The sequence below is a fragment of the Pelodiscus sinensis genome, chromosome 4 (assembly GCF_049634645.1).
Source record: "Pelodiscus sinensis isolate JC-2024 chromosome 4, ASM4963464v1, whole genome shotgun sequence".
Classification (NCBI taxonomy): Eukaryota; Metazoa; Chordata; order Testudines; family Trionychidae; genus Pelodiscus; species Pelodiscus sinensis.
In genome coordinates this window covers 123,059,871-123,079,847 of record NC_134714.1, presented here as the reverse complement: position 1 = coordinate 123,079,847, position 19,977 = coordinate 123,059,871, and the positions used below count along the sequence as shown (strand labels likewise).

The 19,977-nt window shown below is 44.7% G+C and overlaps 1 protein-coding gene across 1 annotated transcript in view; it reads left to right on the top strand.

Moving 5' to 3' along the window:
* The window catches only part of TESMIN (testis expressed metallothionein like protein), a 62,032-nt gene extending 42,753 nt beyond the window's left edge, over positions 1-19,279 (top strand). The window contains exons 10-13 of the mRNA XM_025188935.2: positions 5,274-5,376; positions 7,557-7,694; positions 8,971-9,146; positions 17,837-19,279. Coding sequence (XP_025044720.2) covers positions 5,274-5,376; positions 7,557-7,694; positions 8,971-9,146; positions 17,837-18,029 — 610 coding nt within the window. The 3' untranslated portion in view covers positions 18,030-19,279. The remainder of the gene's footprint in view (positions 1-5,273; positions 5,377-7,556; positions 7,695-8,970; positions 9,147-17,836) is intronic.
* The last annotated feature ends 698 nt before the right edge of the window (positions 19,280-19,977 follow it).

Sequence of the window (19,977 nt, the reverse complement as noted above, 5' to 3'; positions counted from 1 at the left end):
TCATGCCTTCATGGTGCTCGATATAGGGCCCTGCTGATCCACCACCCCTTCAGTTTCTTCTTACCACCAATGACAGCTAACTAGAACATTCTGTTGCTCTTGTGTCAGCAAATGCTTTCTTGGCAATGTTCACTTTTTGGTGTATATAGTTGTTGTTAATAGTTATAGCAATTAGTTATAATTTGTAAGCTTCGTTTGGGGGCTTTTCCCCCTCCAGTGCTCCTCCAGCACCAGGGCATGCCTCGGTCACCAAGGTTTAAATTCTATGAGCACTCTGGCAAATTTATTCCCAGGAGTGACCCTCACACTTCCCTTGAGGAGTGTCACCAGAAGAAGTGCAGGATCTGTAAGGGGTTTTGCCCCAGGACCTTAAAAGACTGGGAGAAAAGGCTCAAGATCCTCCTCTTGGAGGCTGCACAGTGACCACAGTCCGACTCCAGGTCAGCAGAGCCCAAGCCCAGCACCTGCTCATCTGTGTGTTAATGGTCCAGCACTGTCAGTGCATGAGCTGGTACTGAGGAAGGGCTCCAAACAGACTCAACACTGCCACAACTCCACAGTCAGTCTTCTGTGAGTCACCAGTCTCAGTCCCTGGTGCCCCAGAAGAAGAGGAGACCAGAGAGCTCAACCAAGCCTTGGGAGACACAAACTGGGCCATGTTACTTTCCCCTGTCACCTCCCAGGGTCTCGTCAACTCATGCCCCTTCAGGTGTCCAGTGGAATCCTGACCCTCAGCACTTCCCAAACCAGTGTTGCTGAGAGCTTCAGTTCCCTTCTACACTGGAAGTGTTCAAGGTGGCCTAGGATCTTATACACTGCACAACACAGTCCTCCCCACAGAGGAATAACATGTTGCCAATGACTGGCCAACCCCAGATCCTGTCAAGAAGCAAGCCAGCAACGAGGGTGTAGTGCTGTCCATCTTCAACATTCCACTCCCCATCATGGTCCACTCATATTGGGGAGCTGCTCTAGTCCCTCAGTTACAGGCATTGCTCACTGCCACCGTGGAGCACTACTCCTCCTCCATGATCTTCCCTCTCAGAGACCTCAGAGTTGAAGGCAGAATGCTATCACTCTGAGAGCACCAGGAGCAGAGGTGCTGGTCCTGGTGTGACTGCCACCCCTTTCTGGTACCATGGTCAGCCCAGTGACAACCCCTGACACAATGACCCTTTTGGACACCCTGGGCTTACTATCAGCGTGAAGGACAGAACCAAGTGGGTAAGGGGTACAGTGGAGGTAAGTGGGAGTGGAGCAGGAGTGGGAATAGGTAGAATCTGTGGTAGGGGGTGTCCTAGGCCTCATGGTCCTCTCCAGCAGCCCTAATAGGCAATATCATTTGAAGTTTCTGGCAGTTCCACACAATCACAAATGGGAATTGCCTGAAACTCCAGGGACACGTGACTGCTTGTACTTTTGTAATGTAGCATGCCAGGCTCAGACTCCAAAGATGACAGTCATGGCTAGCCTCGGTGTATGATCTGGTTCAGGACAGTTTGACAGGGTTGTGACTCTCCCTTGCCCAATCCTTGGCCAGATCTGGCCTGCCAAGCTGTTTGATCTGGCCCGCGACCCGTCCTGCCACACCCGCACCCCCAGGTCAATCAAGGCTTGAGGGCAGGGTTGCATGCGAAGTCCCCTCCTCTTGCCAGGGGCGCACAGCGCCTAGAGGGAACGACCAGCTGTTCCCTCTAGGCACTGCATGTCCTGGAGAGGACAGGAGAGAGCGACTTCATGTGCTACTCTGCCTTCATGCTCCAATTCACGGGGGTGTACGTGAAGTCTCCTACCCCTGCCAGGCATGTGTGGCACCAGTGGGAACCGTCAGCTGTTCAAAATGGCTGTCAGTACCCTTTGGGCGCTAGGTGCCACTAGCATGGCAGTCTCCTACTCTCCCCACCATGCGGTGCCTAGAGGGACCCGCCCTTTCTTCCTAGGCCCCACCTCTTCTATCTGATGCCCCACCCCTTCTGGGGGCAGAGCTGGCCTGGGAACCACTACCAAAATTTGTGAAGTGGCCCCCCCCTATAAAAATTATTGCCCACCCCTGACTTAGCATGTCAGACTTTCCCAGCTCACTTGGCAGAGAGACCTTATATGCTGAACAGCGATGACAAATAGCACTACGTGATGTTATATCAACAAACATGAGTGCATGCTCCTTTCCTCTGTACCAGGAAGCCCTCATGCTGTGGGATTTTTGTGTAGTTCATTCCTTTCCCTTGCGAGCATCATACTTTCCTGAAGTATAGAACACGTTGGTGGACTATCTCAGCAGATTGCTCCATGGCTACAAGTTGTCGCTGCACCCGGACATTGTGTACTCCATCTTCAACAGTGGGGGTTTCCCCAGATAGATGTATTTGCCACCTGATGCATCAGGAAGTGTCAGCAATTTTGCTTCTTCCTGAATCACAGCCTGGGCTCCACCTTGGACACTTTCCTCCTCCCATGGAGAGACCACCTCCTATACGTGTTCCTTCCCATCTCTCTTGTTTGCAAGGTGTTCCTCAAAGTACAGAGGAAAGAAGCTTCAGTAATATTAATAGCCCCAGCCAGGTCCTGCCAACACCAGTACATATCTCTTCAGTCCTCTTGCCACTCTTCCCAGACTTGTTAACTCAAGATCATGACTGTCTCTAGCACCCGCATTTCAAATCATTTTTGCACCTCATGTGTGGAAGCACCATCATTTTAACCCAGTGGAACTTGCTTGTTTAGACACAATCAGACAAGTTCTACTTCGCAGTAGGAAGCCTTCCACCAGAGCTGTCTACCTGGTCAAGTGGAAGAGATTTTTAATCTGGTCAGCAAAACACTGTCTCCAACACTCATGCCCATACTCCTTACACTGGACTGTTTCCTTTATTGTAAGCATCAGAGGCTGTCCATGACATTAGTAAAGATTCACTTGGCCACCATTTCTGCCTTCCATGCAGGCTCTGAGAGCCAGTCCCAACCAGCCCTTGGTTAGCCATTTCCTGAAAGGTCTCAACAGGCTATATCTATGTGTCCGACAGCCAGTCCTAGCCCAGAACCTCAGTCTGGTCTTTTCCAGACTGGCAGAGCTGTCCTTTGAACTTCTGGAGACATGCCTTCAGCTCTATGGGTGTGTCTAGATTACAGGGTTTTGTCGACAAAAGTGGACTTTTGTTGACAAAACTATACCTGCATCTACACTACCGCCAAGTTCTGTCGACATAATGTCGACAGAACTTGGCAGTTTTGTTGATGGTGGTAAACCTCATTCTACTGGGAATAATGCCTTTTGTCAACAGAGTTCTGTCGACAGAAGGCGTTATTGCATCTACATTGTCCTTTGCGTCTACACTGTCATGTCGACAAAGCGGCTTGCTTTGTCAACAGAACTGGATGTAGTCTAGACGCTCTTTGTCGACAGAAGCTTTGTCGACAGTATCCGTCGACAAAGCCTCTGTCGACAAAAGCCTATAGTCTAGATGTACCCTATCTGTCATACAAGCTGCCATTTCTGGTAGCTATAACCTCATCTAGGAAGGTGTCTGAACTGAAGGCCCAAACATCAAAGCCTTTATACACTGTGTTCTATAAGGACAAAGTTCAGCTCAGATCACATTCAGCATTCTTCCCTAAGGTTTTATCTCCCAATTTCACATCAACCAGGACATCTTTCTGCCAGTTTCTACCCTAAGCCACATGCAAACTGCAGGGAACAAAGATTTCACTCGCTGGATGTTCGCTGGGCATTTTTATATTGAGTGAACCAAGCCGTTCCAGAAGTCCATTCAGTTGTTCTTCATGGTAGTGGACGGAATGAAAAGGCTCCTCATATCTTCCCAAGGAATTTTGTTATAGATCACATCCTGCATCTGGGAATGCTACAACTTGGGGAAAATACTTGCACCTTTGCTTACAGCACTGTCCACCAGGTCACAGGCTTAGTCAATGATGTTCCTGGAACAAGTTCCAACCCAGGAAATATGACGAGTGGTGATGTGATTCTTCATTCATACACTACCATCACATGATGCCATTACCCATCAAGCCAGAGAAGATGTAGTTTTTGTATAGCAGTGCTTCAATCAGTGAACATTTAAGCTCCAACCCTGCCTTCCAAACTTAGGCTTGGAAATCACCAAATTGAAGCTGACATGAACAATCACTCAAAGAAAAAACGGTTATTAACCTTCTTATAATTGTTGTTCTTCAAGATGTGTTGTTCGTGTCCTTTCCAATACCTATCCTCCTACTCTTCTGTTGAATAGGCAGCAAGAAGGATCTGAGAGTTTGGCAGGGCCCTATATTGAGAGCCTTGAAGACGCTACCCTATGGGATACCCAGACTGACTTGACAGATACTGCTGGGGAAAAGTCTTCTGACTGACATGCACACAGTTCTTGCATACCAAATTAGAATGGACATGAGCAACACATAAGAACAGCAATAGTGGGTCAGACCAAAGGTCCATCCAGTTCAGTATCCTGTTTTCCAACGGTGGCCAATGCCTGATGCCCCAGAGAAAATGAACAGAATAGGGAATCATTCCCTGTTGCCCATTACCAGCCCTGACAATCAGAGGCTATGGCAGTCAGGGGCAACCTAGGCTACTGAGTGGGCTGCATGAGTGGCCCTCTTCATCTCAGTGGGCCACAAGATTGTGCTACGAAGACAGTCTCCTGGGATAGGGTAGTTTTGCTAACTGCACTTACTTACCTAGAATTTGTGAGATGTTGCCAATTGAACCGTATCAGCTCTTTTATTGCATGCAGGGGGGGCACACAGCTCTTACAGTCTATGTTCTGTGAAACCAGCATGTACCTGTCTTCACGTGCCCTTGCTTTACATGAGTGTCACTTTAGTAATACCAATAGGGAAAAAACTACATGAATGGAAACCAGTGAAATCTGGCAACCCTGCGTGTGGGCAACAGTAAACAAAATATCTCGTGGGCCACACGTGGAACGCAGATGGGTTGCGTGTGGCCTGCAGGTTGCCCACCACACCATCCCTGCCCTGGCTAATAGCCATTAATGGATCTATGCTCCGTGAATATATATAGTTCCCTGTTAAAGTCTTGGGCCTCACATCTCAAACAACAGTTACAAGAAGGTTTGTAACTTTTTTTTTTTTGCCTAGATTATAAAATGTATGAGACACAACTAAGCATCTGATATAGTTTGTGTATGAGATGTATATGTTTCTTGTTTGATAACCAGAAATTCTTTCTTGAAACAGGAGAATGATGAAAAATAGGGGTTTTTATATTTTATATTTTGCTTTGTTAATCACAGATACTGTGATTGCTTTGCCAATGGTGATTTTTGCAACAACTGCAACTGCAATAATTGTTACAACAATCCATTTCATGAAACTGAGCGCTTTAAAGCTATTAAGGTAATAAAAATCCAATATGTATCTAGTTCACACAGGAAAAATATATATGTATTTTGTTTGGTTTTGTTATGGCTTAAAATTCTGTAATTTAAAATCATATGATTTAAAACCTAGATGAAATGGAATATAGTCTGTATTTATTTTTTAATTAAAAAGTTAAGAATTTTCATTCACTTTATAGGCCTTTTCATCCTTTCGAACCATAGCAGTACTATTTTAACTAAACTGGGATGTATGTCTTCAAAAAATGACAGGGAAATGGAGCATATCAGAATTTAATTAACAAGTGTGTTGTGAGCAAGACACGAGAAGTCATTCTTCCGCTCTACTCTGCGCTGGTTAGGCCTCAGTTGGAGTATTGTGTCCAGTTCTGGGCACCGCATTTCAAGAAAGATTTGGAGAAATTGGAGAGGGTCCAGAGAAGAGCAACAAGAATGATTAAAGGTCTAGAGAACATGACCTGTGAAGGAAGGCTGAAAGAATTGGGTTTGTTTAGTTTAGAAAAGAGAAGACTGAGGGGTGATATGATAGCCGTTTTCAGGTATCTAAAAGGGTGTCATAAGGAGGAGGGAGGAAACTTGTTCATCTTGGCCTCTGAGGATAGAACAAGAAACAATGGACTTAAACTGCAGCAAGGGAGGTATAGGTTGGACGATAGGAAAAAGTTCCTAACTGTCAGGGTAGTTAAACTCTGGAATAAATTGCCCAGGGAGGTTGTGGAATCCCCATCTCTGGAGATATTTAAGAGTAGGTTAGATAAATGTCTATCAGGGATGGTCTAGACAATATTTGGTCCTGCCATGGGGGCAGGGGACTGGACTTGATGACCTCTCAAGGTCCCTTCCAGTCCTAGTATTCTATGAAATCTATGAAATTAAGAAAAGTTTTCCACTTGGAAGAAAAAACTTGTTATGTCTCAAAATCAAACAGAAGAAATTGATATTCAATTTGCTATCCATCCTGGCAGATCCAAACAGCTCAGTGGTATGAGCATCTTACAGGGCTTTTTGTTAGTCTTTCTATATTACTCATGTAGCAATGTAAGACTTTAATGGCAGCCATGTTAAACCCTGCTTTCTTGGAAGGAAGGTTACCTTCAAATATGGAGTCTTTGATTGACCTTTGTGTGGAATAAAGATTAAAAAAAAAAGGCAATATTGTATATCTGTGTCAGCTGTTACTAGGGAATCATATTATCTAGATAGTTTTTGTAAAATTCGTAACATAAAATAAATCTATTGTCAGTAGGTGCTTTGCAGTAGCTGTATTACTTGGTCTGTGCTCCTAATGTGCAACTGTCAGGAAATCTCCAGTATGGTTCTAAGTACTGTGAGCAGCGTTGGTAGTAGCTGATGCTGATCTCATCAGACAGAGTTTTTTTCACATCTGATCACACAAAGCCATGGCACTTCATTTCATTATAGTCCTTGGACTGCTTTCTGTGTCAGCTTGGCTCATTGGATGGTAAAGCTGGAGATGTTTGGACTCTTCTAGGAGGTGCCTGAAGTTCTCCTTGCTACTTCAGAGTGCATCCTGAAGAATATATTTAGGGGAATATATTTGGTTAGTGTTTCAGTTTAGTGTATCAATGTGCTGAAGAGAGACCAATTTCTCTGCTGTCCCTTTTCCTCAGATTCGTGAGGGGCTTGTTACATTTAAAATACTGGGTGCCATGAAATCTTAAGGCTAGGTTGAAAACCCATTGAAGTCAACTGAAAGATCCATTAGTGCAATATTTATATATCATATGAAACCTCCTCAGACAAATACCAGTGGCTTCAAGGTTTGTACACAAAATGTTTTATTGCTGGAGACAGTGGCTTCAGCTTGCAGAGAGCTTTAGGGTTTAGTGGTTGAGCCATAGTATATAATTTATTAAGAGTAATATGGGTATGTATCAAATTAATCCTAAGTGACCTGGAGAGAGTAAGAATCACTAATGTTTTTCATAACAGGGACAGCACTTGGTCCCCTTGAGGGAGTCCTATCAGCTCAGAATTTTGAGTTATGTGATAGGAATTCTTTACACTTGAGATATCCAGATTCAGATGCACGAGTCTATTGACCTACCTCAGAGACTGAGGAATACTACTTCTTTCATAAGCACAGTTGATCTTGTATTTTACATAAAGAAAATGTTTGTGAATGTCTCTCATACATACAAACATTTCTTATTCTAGGCTTGTCTTGATAGAAACCCAGAAGCTTTCCTACCAAAGATTGGGAAAGGGAAACTAGGAGATATTAAACCTCGCCACAACAAAGGATGTAATTGCAAGCGCTCAGGGTGTCTTAAGAATTATTGTGAGTGCTTTGAGGTTAGTCAAGTGAAACTTCTGAGCATTTCTTAACAGAAATTGACATATTCTGATCCAGCTGTTTCTGCATAAATAATGTTAGACACTAACATAAATATTTTTATGTTTTTCTTCTCAGATTGTTCATTCTAAATCTTAGTGAAATTAGGGGGACATTTTTTTTCTGGCTGTGGCTCACCAGCTAAGAATTTCATCATGAGGTGTAGGAGGTCTCATCCAGCCCCTGTACCAACTACACTACTTGTTCCAGTGTAAGGGACAGGGAAAGGATGGACGTAGGGATGTAAAGGAGTAGTTAACTACCGGATAAGTCAATGCTTGTCAGGAAGTCAAGTTGACTACTCGCATTCCCCAGCCCCCCTTGCTGCCTGTGTATCAGAGGCAGCAAGGGGGGCAGGAAGCAGAAGTTGGTGCTGGGGAGAGCCGGCTTAAAAGCTGGTCCCCTCAGCACTGTATCCACGGTGCCACCCATCCCTGCTCCTGCTGTTGCCTCTATCAAAGGCAGCTGTGGGCAGGGGCTATTTTGTGGTAGCAGTCCCTGTGTGTGGGAGGTCCCAAATCCCCGCTGGGACCCCTGCACACAGGGGCTACTGTTGCCTGGGCAGACAGCCTGGCTCAGTTCTGGCTCATGTCAGGTTCGGGACCAAACCCCGCTGTAGCTCTGCAATTTAAAAGGCAGGAGGAGTTGGGGTCCGGCACAAGCCACAACTGAGCTGGGCTATCAACTAATCGAGTAGTTGATAAAAATGCTATCGACTACTCAATTAGTTAAATACCTGCGTTTTAACATCCCTAATTGGCAGGGGCAAAGAACAACTATGCTTTACCAGTTCTCATCCCACACCTGATCAAAAAGTCCGTGCAAAGTTTCCCTTAGGCTTGAGTGGACTTTGGATCAAGACTAAAGTACAGATTTTTCATGTCCATATGGAAAGATGACTCAGTTATTTCTGTGACATTGTCCCTGATACATCAAAGTCCTGCACGTGTCTGGAGTTCAAGCTGGGGGAGCTGAAGGAGACTAGGCAGGCTGAAGGGAAGGTGAGAATGGGCCGTGTGCAATGTCGGAAGCATAAACGTTATTCTCCTTTGTGTCCCCACAGAGAATATTTGGAAAAGCTGATGATAGCCCCTTGCTCTATTGAATTTTCTCTAATCTCCCTCCAGGGTAAATCTGGTAGTACAGCTCCCAATGGTACCCCTCCAATACTTATGTATGTTTAGTAATTTATTACTCTGGTGTTTGTGTAAAATCAAAGTATTTTGTTTTTGCCAGGGTAAAATTATGTGTTCCTCTATTTGTAAATGCATTGGTTGCAAAAATTATGAAGAAAGCCCAGATAGAAAAACACTAATGAACATGCCAGACTACACAGAGATTAGAAATAATGAAGGAAACTTCCCTATTTCAACATCTACATTTGAAATGTTATCAAAATCTAGAAGAGACAGGTAAATAAATATTTGGAACTAAAAATCAGTCCCATCTATCCACTATATTTTAGATTTTTTTCTGAAGTGTCCCTTACCTAAAAAATAGTAACTAATATTGACTAATGGTTTATGTAACAAATAAGTGTGGATTCTGCCCTCTTTCATCTCTCCTCACCTTTCCCACTCATTTTCAATGTCCCTTCTCCCCTCATTTGTCTTTCCATTTATCTAATCCTCAACAAAATCAGAGCCAATGGATTTTTAAAAAATCACGGCACTTACACAATGTTTGCAGCTGTTATAACCCTATCCCCTCTACCTATTTTCTGTTTTCTCCATGTAAATTGTAAGATATGTGGGGATATGGTCTGTCTACTATAGGTTGAACCTCTCTAGACTGGCACCCTTGGAACCTGACCTATTCTGAACCAGAGAATTTGCCAAACCACAGGAGGTCAATATTGTCTAGCAGCATTACCAACACTTCCACTACTTATTGGGCTCTTAGAAGACATTCAGGCCTAAATTAGAGATAAATAACAGCACAGAACACTGAGAGCCAGGACTGGTAGCTATAAACAAACTTTATGGGTCATACCCATGATAAGTGGACAACTGGATAACTAAAATCATGCTGGACCACGGATGTTGCTGGACCAGAGAGTGCTGGAATAGAATCATAGAATAATAGGACTGGAAGGGACCTCGAGAGGTCATCGAGTCCAGCCCCCCGCCCTCAAGGCAGGACCAAGCTCCGTCTACACCATCCCTGACAGATGTCTATCTAACCTGTTCTTAAATATCTCCAGAGAGGGAGATTCCACCACTTCCCTTGGCAATTTATTCCAATATTTGACCACCCTGACAGTTAGGAATTTTTTCCTAATGTCCAATCTAAACCTCCCCTGCTGCACTTTAAGCCCATTACTCCTTGTCCTGTCCTCAGTAACCAAGAGGAACAAATTTTCTCCTTCCTTCTTGTGAAACCCTTTTAGATATTTGAAAACCGCTATCATGTCCCCCCCGTAATCTTCTTTTTTCCAAACTAAACAAGCCCAGTTCATGAAACCTGGCTTCATAGGTCATGTTCTCTAAACCTTTAATCATTCTTGTCGCTCTTCTCTGTACCCTTTCCAATATCTCCACATCTTTCTTGAAATGTGGCGCCCAGAACTGGACACAGTACTCCAGCTGAGGCTTAACTAGTGCAGAGTAGAGCAGCAGAATGACTTCACGAGTTTTGCTTACAACACACCTGTTGATACAACTGTAGGGGTTCCCACCTCGTGTGGAGGGGCTTACGTCCGCCCCCCCTCAGTTTCCACAGTTGTTAGCGACTCAATGTGCCCGGTTTTGCTCTGTGCAGCTCAGCGGTCGGGGGAAGGGGGTCCGGGCCCGCCCTCACTCCGGACCCCGACCCAGGGCCCTAAGGTAAGGGAAAGGTTCCCCACCTAGCAGAGGGGGTCGGGAACCCTAAACTCCCCCGCTCTCGGGGTCCACGTCCCCGCCCTGGGCCACTTCTTCCCCCACGTCAGCACGTCCCACCCCCATAATCCTGCTCCGGTCCTGCCCAGGGTCGCCAATACCTGAGTCCGTGCGCTCGTTCCCAGGGGAGGTCCGTCTCCTCAGCGCGCTCCCCTCTTGCTGGGTTGTTGCAGCCTTTTGAATTGCCCGCCGGTCGCAGGCAGATGACGTCAGTCCCTTCGTCATCCCCCAGCCCCCCCTCGGGCCAGCCTCCCCGTGACGTCACTTTCCCTGCCTCCTTCCCCAGCCCTTTGACGGCGTCGCTTGCCAGCCCCGGCTCGTCACCCGGCTGGCGCGCCGGCCCCCCTGCTCGGGGAAGACAGACGGCTCTGCAAGCCGCGCAGGGGGGCGAGCCTCTTCCCCGCGAACGTGGCGTCCCGACGGCTTCCGGGAGGGGCGGGGCTACCCCGCCACAACAACCTAGAATCATATTTGCTTTTTTTGCAACAGCATCACACTGTTGACTCATATTCAACTTGTGGTCCACTATGACCCCTAGATCCCTTTCCGCCATGCTCCTTCCTAGACAGTCGCTTCCCATCTTGTATGTATGAAACTGATTGTTCCTTCCTAAGTGGAGCACTTTGCATTTCTCTTTATTAAACCTCATCCTGTTTACCTCTGACCATTTCTCTAACTTGCTAAGGTCATTTTGAATTATGTCCCTATCCTCCAAAGAAGTTGCAACCCCACCCAGTTTGGTATCATCTGCCAAACTGATGAGAGGTTCAATCTGTACTCTTATGTTTGTACAGTGCCCAGACCATTCTTTTGTGGTTCTTAAGTCCTGATAAACATAATATTAATAAGGCTCCAAAGCCCACTGAAACCAGTAAGAGTCTCTCCATAGATTTCAATGGACTTCGCATCAGGTCCAGAAGCTTGTATGCAAGATGAATTTTTCACTGCATCAGCTATTGCTTCTTTAATCTTCATATACAATTTAAAAAAAAATCATGCTATGAATTCTGTTTTAAAAACTGACTGGAGACTTATTTTGATTAATCTAAATAATTTTTGTGGGCCTGTGCATGTGTTACTGAGGTTGGTTAATTAGTTGGTATTAAATCTGTCCATTACTTGCTTAAGTCATGCTGCAGGAAGAGTAGAATTATGCCAACCATATGTGGTTTCAAGAGTCATCTTGTTGATTATTCTGTGTGCCAGGAGGGGGCACTCACTGCCTTTTCCTTAAAAATGAACAGAATATGTTTCCAGCTAATGTATGTTGCTTCCTGCAACATACCATGATGCCTGACTAGGATCTTAAATGGTAAACCATATTTCCTTGACTGAAAAGGTAGGAATCTGACTGTTTCTTACAAAAAGGGAAGTAAACTCATTACATCATCTTTCCCAAGTTGTACCTCATGTGCAACTTTTGAATGCACTTGTCCCTTAGTGTGAACACTATTGTACATGCGGTTAACCAGTTGCATTCAGAAGCCGTTTGTTGGTTTCTAGAGCTGTTACAAGTAGAGGAGTAAGATGTCTCATCAGAATACGCTATGTAGTAACAGTGCAACTATTGTGACTCAGCACTGTGTATTTTCAGTTTCTGTAAATTTAGTAGAGTGTAATTTGTCTTTCACATACTGAGTATTTACCATTCAACTACACTTGAACCTATGTAAACCAGGTGTCCCTGATCCAGGAACACCTGCTGTTTGGACCCTGGCAGGGGGACGAGAAAGTGCTTCTGCACGTTCCCCCATCCTCCCCACCAGCGAGGGGTACAGTAGAACAGCAAAGCGCTGATCTGGAGGCTTTACCCCATCGCTCCCATAGTGGTGGCTGGAAGCAGCATGGGGCATGGAGCCTTCATTCTTCCACTGTGTCCCTGATCCAGCAGATCATTTAAGTACGAGATCCCGGACTCTCAACTCCCTCACACGCTTTCCCTCTCTCCTTTTTTCCAGACCTCCCAGGTGCTGTACCCCCTACTCCTAGCATGCTTCTCCTTCGAGAGGTGTCCCTGGAGGTACTCCACATCAGGTCTAGATGGAGTTTCTTCAGCAGTGCCTCAGCGGGGATTGCGCATGCGCGGCGCGTGGGCTCCCTCACTAGCTAAGTGGAGGAGCGGCCCCTGCCTCCCTTCAGTTCCTTTCTACCGTCCCCGGCTGCTGACGGAACCTGGCAGTGCTCTTCTCTTCTCAGCATATCTAGTTCATTAAAGTAGTTAGTTTTAGTCACAGTTAGTAGTTCTTGTTAAGTGTTTCACTGTTTCTGTTAGCTAGATTAGATTAGTAGTAGTTAACAAAAAAAAGCAGCACAGGGTTTGAACCACCGCTACAACCTACAAGCCGGTATGAGCTCTCCTGGCTTCAAATGCTGCACGCTCTGCAACGGCGCGATGTCTGCCTCTGATGGGCATGACTCCTGCCTGAAATGTTTGGGGAGCTCTCATTCACGCAGAGATTGCCCCCACTGTGACAAAATGAGACCCAGGTCTCACAGAGAGAAGGAGCTTAAACTGAAAATGCTTCACATTGACAATTGCAAAAGACATGCCTCTGACCCAGGCTCTGGGCAGGGCTCAATGCCTAACAAGCATAACTCTAAGCCCTCTAAAAGAAGGGCACGTTCATTACCTCAGCAACCCAACAAGAGACAGTCTGAGGGGAAAAAAGTCAGACCACTCAGACAAGAACCGTCTGAGCACATTTGACCGCCCAGGTACTTCGGGCAAACAGCGTAGTAAGCTTGAAAGTGCTTCAAACGCTGCACTTGCAGAGGCAAAGTGCCATTCCGTGCCAGCCTCAGCAAACCCAGTAACGCTGACCCCAATGACAGCTACACCGGTACCTCAGCCTCTCACGATGGCACCCAGACAAGGGATAGAGCATTCTTTGAACGCTGCTCCCTCCTCTCAACAATTAGAAGCAACAGCTCTCCTTCACACCTCTGAGGTAAATACGGGCTCCTCTCAGTTAGCACAGCCTTCCACGTCACAAACTCCCTGGTCACTTACAGGGAGAGTAAAGACTTGCCCACTGACTCAACTCTTCACTCATCTATCTTCACTCAATATAGGGATATTCAGTTGCTACTCTCTGACGACTCAGATCCGCAATCCCCCCTCTCACACGAAGAGGGGGACAAATTTGAAGTGTTCTCACCACAGTTGTCCCCTCAATCACAAGCAGCACTGGGGACACAGTTCCATGCAACCAGACCTTCTCAGAGCGCAAATGGCCCCATGGGCTCCCTATCTGTGGATGGCCCCACTGGTGGCATACCCCCCACAGTGGTAAATGTGGAACCATCCTCCACATCATCACAGAAAGAAATTACGCAAGACTAAACACATAGAGAAACCTCTCTCACGCTCTACTGAATCTCCTCACAGAGACACGAGGAGTGATAATGCCAGCCAATACTCCCCCAGGTCAGCCACAGTTTCTTTGGCTCACACATCATCACTAGCAGAAATGGGAAAAGCAATGCTGCCTCCTCAAAGACCAATGAGCTTCTTCAATCCATAAAGGACTCCAGCGCCATTCTTCAATCCGTGGGTACTCAGGCCCCTACAATGAGAGCAAGACAATATAGATATCAACTGTACCACAGGCCAAGGTACCAACAGCCCCCTTTCCAGTACCACAGATAAGAACAACCCCCTTACCAACAGCGGGTTTGAAACAGGCAGCAGAGACAGCGGTCTCAGACTAACACCCCCAACCTCTAGGGGCAAATTTGAATATACAGCAAATAAGCAAATTTGAAAATACAGTCAAGAGATCAAAAACCAGAACTCCATCTCCAGAAAATCAGAAACCCTCCAATCTCTTTCAGTTTGTTTACTCCTCTTCATTCACCAATGGGAATTAATTACCTCAGATAGTTTGAAGTATCCAATTATCTCCCTGGGGGTACACCATCCCCTTTCTTTCCCTCCTCCCTCCCACCCTCCAACCCCATTCTTCTTTAAGGACCCATCTCACGAGATCATCTTACAAGAAGAGATAGATCACCTGTTACACATAGGAGCCACAGAACAGGTTTCTATTCCCACTATTTTCTAATAAAAAAATAAGACTGGTGGGTGGAGACCTATCCTAGACCTCAGATACCTAAATAGCTTCATAAAGAATCACAGGTTTAAGATGGTTACCCTAAATACAATCATCCCAGGTCTGGAGCCGGGTGATTGGTTTTCTTCTCTCAACTTACAGGATGCCTATTTTCATGTTTCTATCAGACAATCTCATAGGCGTTTTCTTCATTTTACTTTAGGTTCAAACCATTTTCAATACACAGTCAAGGGATTATTATATTTCCCTACCTGGACGACTGCCTAGTAAAAGCAAGCTCCAGACAAGAGTGCCTCCAGCATACTCACATGGTGCTAGACTGTTTTCACTCTCTAGGGCTTCTGGTGAACCACCCCAAATTGATGCTTACACCCTCACAGACCATCCAATTTATTGAAGCACACCTCAACTCTGTCACAGCCAAAGCCTCTCTCCCTCCCGACAGAACTACTCAGATCAGGCACCTGGCATTATCCCCCAGGACATGCCTACAGTCACCGCACTCAACTGCCTCCTACTTGTAGGCCATATGGCTTCCTGCTACCCGGTGGTACCCAATGCAAGACTATTTATGAAGTGTCTCCAAAGCTGGCTCCTAACTTAGTACAAACCAAACATTCATTTACTGACAAAGAGACTAGCTATGCCTCCATCAGTCAAGGCATCATTAAAATGGTGGACAGAGGTGTCCAACCTAACTATAGGAATATCCCTCCAGTCCACAGAGCCCACAGTGGTCATCACCACAGATGCCTCACTCACAGGCTGGTGCGTTCACATAGAATGGAGAAACAGTTCAAGGACTGTGGTCTTCTAGTGAGCGTGCTTTGCATATAAATATCTTAGAACTCAGGGCCGTCTGCCTAGCGGGTCAAAAACTGCTCCCTCAAGTGAAAGAGATACATGTCCATATCTTCACAGACAACATGGCGTGCATGTTTTATGTAAACCGACAAGGTGGAGCACAGTCACAGCCCCTGTGCAGAGAAGTCATAGCCCTTTAGAACTGGGCAATAGCACGGTATATCCAGTTATCCGCATGCCATATTCCTGGGGCTCTCAGTACAACAGCAGACGCCCTAAGCAGAGCCCTCCCCCAGGAAAACGAATGGGAGATGGACCATACAATCTTACGAGAAATATTCAGCCAATGGGGCCGCCCTTGTATAGATCTGTTTGCCACCAGATCCTACAGAAAATTCACGATGTATTGCTCCAGAGTGGTCATGGGCAGACATTCCCTAGGAGACGCTCTGACTCTGACATGGAATGCACCCCTGCTATACGCATTTCCTCCCTTTCCCCTTCTAAACAAAGTCATCATAAAGATATGGAGGGACAAAGCAAAGATCATCTTCATAGCTCCGTGCTGGCTGAAACAACCTTGGTTTTCCCTATTACTTAGGATGACACAGAGCCATCCAATCACATTACAGCAAGTACCTCACATCCTCTGTCACCCGCAAATCAGGACATCTCACCCTCAACTCACGATGCTCCATCTAAAAGCGTGGCACCTCAGTGGTCACTGGCATAGAGCTCCAGTGCTCCCAACAAGTCCGGGAAGTTCTCCTGCACAGAAGAGCTCCTGCAACAAGGAAAACATATATCAGTAAATGTACCCGTTTTACACACTGGGCCAGTGAGTGCAATATATTGCTGCAAACAGCCCCACTCCCGGTAATTTTGGAATACTTACTATACCTGAAGCAGTCTCATCTCTCCTTAGCCTCAATCAGAGTGCAACTAGAAGCTATAACAACATTCCATGTACCACTGGATGACACCACTTTATTTGAACACCCACGACTAAACGGTTTTTGAAGGGTCTACAAGCTCTGTACCCTGATGTGTCACCCCCACAAGAACCATGGGACCTCCACCTGGTTCTGACAACATTAACAAAACCGCCCTTTGAACCTATGGCCACATGCTTCTTACTCCACTTAACGCTTACAACAGTGTTCCTAGTGGCTATCACCTCAGCACACAGAGTAAGTGAACTGGCTGCTCTCATGTCCGGTTCACCATTCACTATTTTTCATAAGGACAGAGTGTCCATGTGGCCACACCCCAGATTTTTACCTAAGGTCTGCACAGTCTTTCATATGAATAAAACAATACACGTACCTGTGTTTTTCCCAAAGCCCCATTCCAACGCCTTTGAAGCACAGATGCACACTTTCGACATCAAAAGAGCTCTCTCTTTCTATATTGACAGAACAAAATCATTCAGGTCCTCTCCACACCTGTTTGTTTCCATCACAAACCATAATATGGTGGAGAAAATATCATCTCAAAGATTATCCCATTGGATATTGAAGTGCGTTAATACCTGTTACTCCTTAATGATTTACCTCCACCTGCTTCAATCCGAGCATACTCTACGAGGGCAGTTGCAACCTCTGTTGCATACCTCAGAAAAGTTCCATTGGAGGACATTTGTGCAGCAGTAACATGGTCCATGGATCACACTTACGCCACACTAAATTAGCGAAAGCTGTCCTGTTGACAGCATACTTACCCAATCCGAAGTCCCTACCTCCATAAGATAGACTGCTTGTAGTCACCTGATGTGGAGCACCCCCAGGGATGCCTCTCGAAGGAGAAGAGGAGGTTACTCAACTCATGTAACTGAAGTTCTTTGAGATGAGCATCCCTGGGGGTGCTCCACTACCCTCCCTTCCTCCCCTCTACTTTGGAAACCTTAAAAAAAAATTAAAAACAAACAATCAAATATGTCAATCACGCTCCTCCACCGGGTTCTAGATAGAGAAGGAACTGAAGGGAGGCGGGGGGCTGCACCTGTGTATAGCTAGTGAGAGAGCCCGCGCACTTTGCGCTCTGTGCATGCACAGCCCCTGCTGAGGCACTGCTGAAGAAACTCTGTCCAGAGGCACTGGGATGCTCTACACCTGATGTGGAGCACCCCCAGGGACGTTCATCTCAAAGAACGTCAGTTACAGGAGGTGAGTAGCCTCCTCTTCTGCACTTGCCCTCCCTCCCAGACACCAGCCCCCACCCCCAGTGTACTTCATTATGGCAAACACCCATGTTGATCCAGCAAAGTCCATAATCTGTCATAGCCTATTTCCTAAGACTGGCAGATTTTAAAAGTTCAATTTTGTATTGTTTTTTTTCCTCTGGCAGGCAACCCACTACATGTATATCCTGGGAAGTGGTTGAAGCAACATGTGCTTGTCTCCTGGCACAAGCTGAAGAGGCAGAAAAAGAAGCTTATTCTGTCTGTCTAGCAGAACAAATGATCTTGGAAGAGTTCGGGAGATGTTTATCACAGATTCTACATTCAGAATTTAAGTCAAAAGGGCTGAAAGTTGAGTAATGTAAAATGAATGCGTTCCAATATTAATGAATGTTGCGCATCACTGTATCAATAATATTACTCAGTGGCCTGATTTTAATCACATTGGCTTAACTTCAGTTTACTTAAACTCAGTTGATTCTGAATTACATGGTTCAAGTAAGACCAGAATCAGGACCTAAATATTTAAGAGTCACCGAGAATATTTTACTTATGTTAAAGAGTTTACCATAAAATAACATTGTTAGTTTAGGTCAAATTTTAAAGTCTTTACCCAAACAAAGGTGTCATTGAAATCCAAATAATTTACATGACTTTGAGAGGCGTTAACCTAAGGGAGGCATTGAAGTCAATGATTTTTGGATTAAGCCCCTAAGAGTTAAGCCTTTTAGTATTATTAGTAAAATCAGAAGAGTAGAGAGCTATCTTGTAACTTGTAATAATATTATAACTTGCAATATACATCTTCTAGCATTTTCTCCACTTTTCTGATTTGGGGGGGAAATTAAATAAATATTTAAACCAAAATTTTTAGATATGGCCTTCATTTTTGCAGCTGCAATTTTGCTCTCACACATCTGGTCATTAGATGTGATTAATTGCTACTTATATGTGCAGTCCACTACAAGTGCTCCAAAATACCTGGAGAAATGGATAGAGGCTCAGCTGAGAAACAGAGCTCCAAAATTTTCTCTAGACCCTATCCCCACACTTGCTCTTTCAATTACAATAAATAGAGCTACACTATTTTAAAAGTATTAAAAATTCATTATCCATTTTGTGAGAGTTATGTGAATATTTGGTTTTTGTCCATATATATTGTACATATCAATATTCAGTTTACCTGCAGATAACTGATCTCTGTATTTTGAAGGTCTATCTTTATTCACACAATAATTATTTGATCAATTCATTTCCAAGTTGTGTATATTATCACAAATACTAATGTTCTAAAAACATTTCTACACTGCTCTGTACTGGAGTTAGACATGACAGAGCAGTGTTTTTATTTCATTTGTTCTTTGTATTCTTCCACTGTGTCCCTGATCCAGCAAATCAATTAAGTACATGCTTAAATTTAATCACCTGGGTAATACCATCACCTTCAACAAAGTTTATTCACGTGAATAAAATTAACCATGCTAAGTGCTTTGCTGGATGGAAACCTAAATCTTCTTTCCAGGCATTTCAGCTGTCATTTTTATTTAATAAAACTTTGTTGTGAACCATATGTACAAAAAAACCAAATAAATGCAATGTATGCTTCTGTACTTATTTATGACAATTATACTGCTTATTGGTAATTTACATGCTACAACATTCTGTATTTTGAGCAATTGCTAGAAGCAGTGGTTGAAATTAAGATCTTAATAGCTTAATCTATCAGAAGACTTGTCTGCACAGCTTTGTAATGCAGGCGAGAGGGCTGTGAATTCTAAAGCACAGCACATGCTGCACACTAACTAGTGCTGAAGTACACAACATGTTCCCTAATGCACATTAACATAGTTACTGTTTCAATAGAACTACAGTAACATTCATAAGAGAGTATTTAGTGTGCACTACAGAGTTCTCGTTAGTTCACAGCATGTTGGTGTTCTTTTAAAATTCACACACCTCTAGAGGGCCTTGCTATGCCACGTAGACAAACCCTCAAGCAAAAATTCTTCAATAAGACTGTCTCATGTTTTTCGTTTTTTTGCAGCGCATACAGTTACACTGCACTAAAAAGGTATTTCAATTCAGTATTATACTGCAGAGTTCGATCAATCCTTTATTAATCTGTAAACAGGTACTCTATATTGACCTAATTCTCTTCTGATATACACCAATGTAACCCCGCTGACTCCAATGAATTTGCACTAGTCAATCTGAGAACAGAATTTCAACAACATTATTCTATTTAGACATAAAGCATTTTAATTAGCTAATCAGAGGAGAAACTAGCCTTATGAAATCATACAGATAT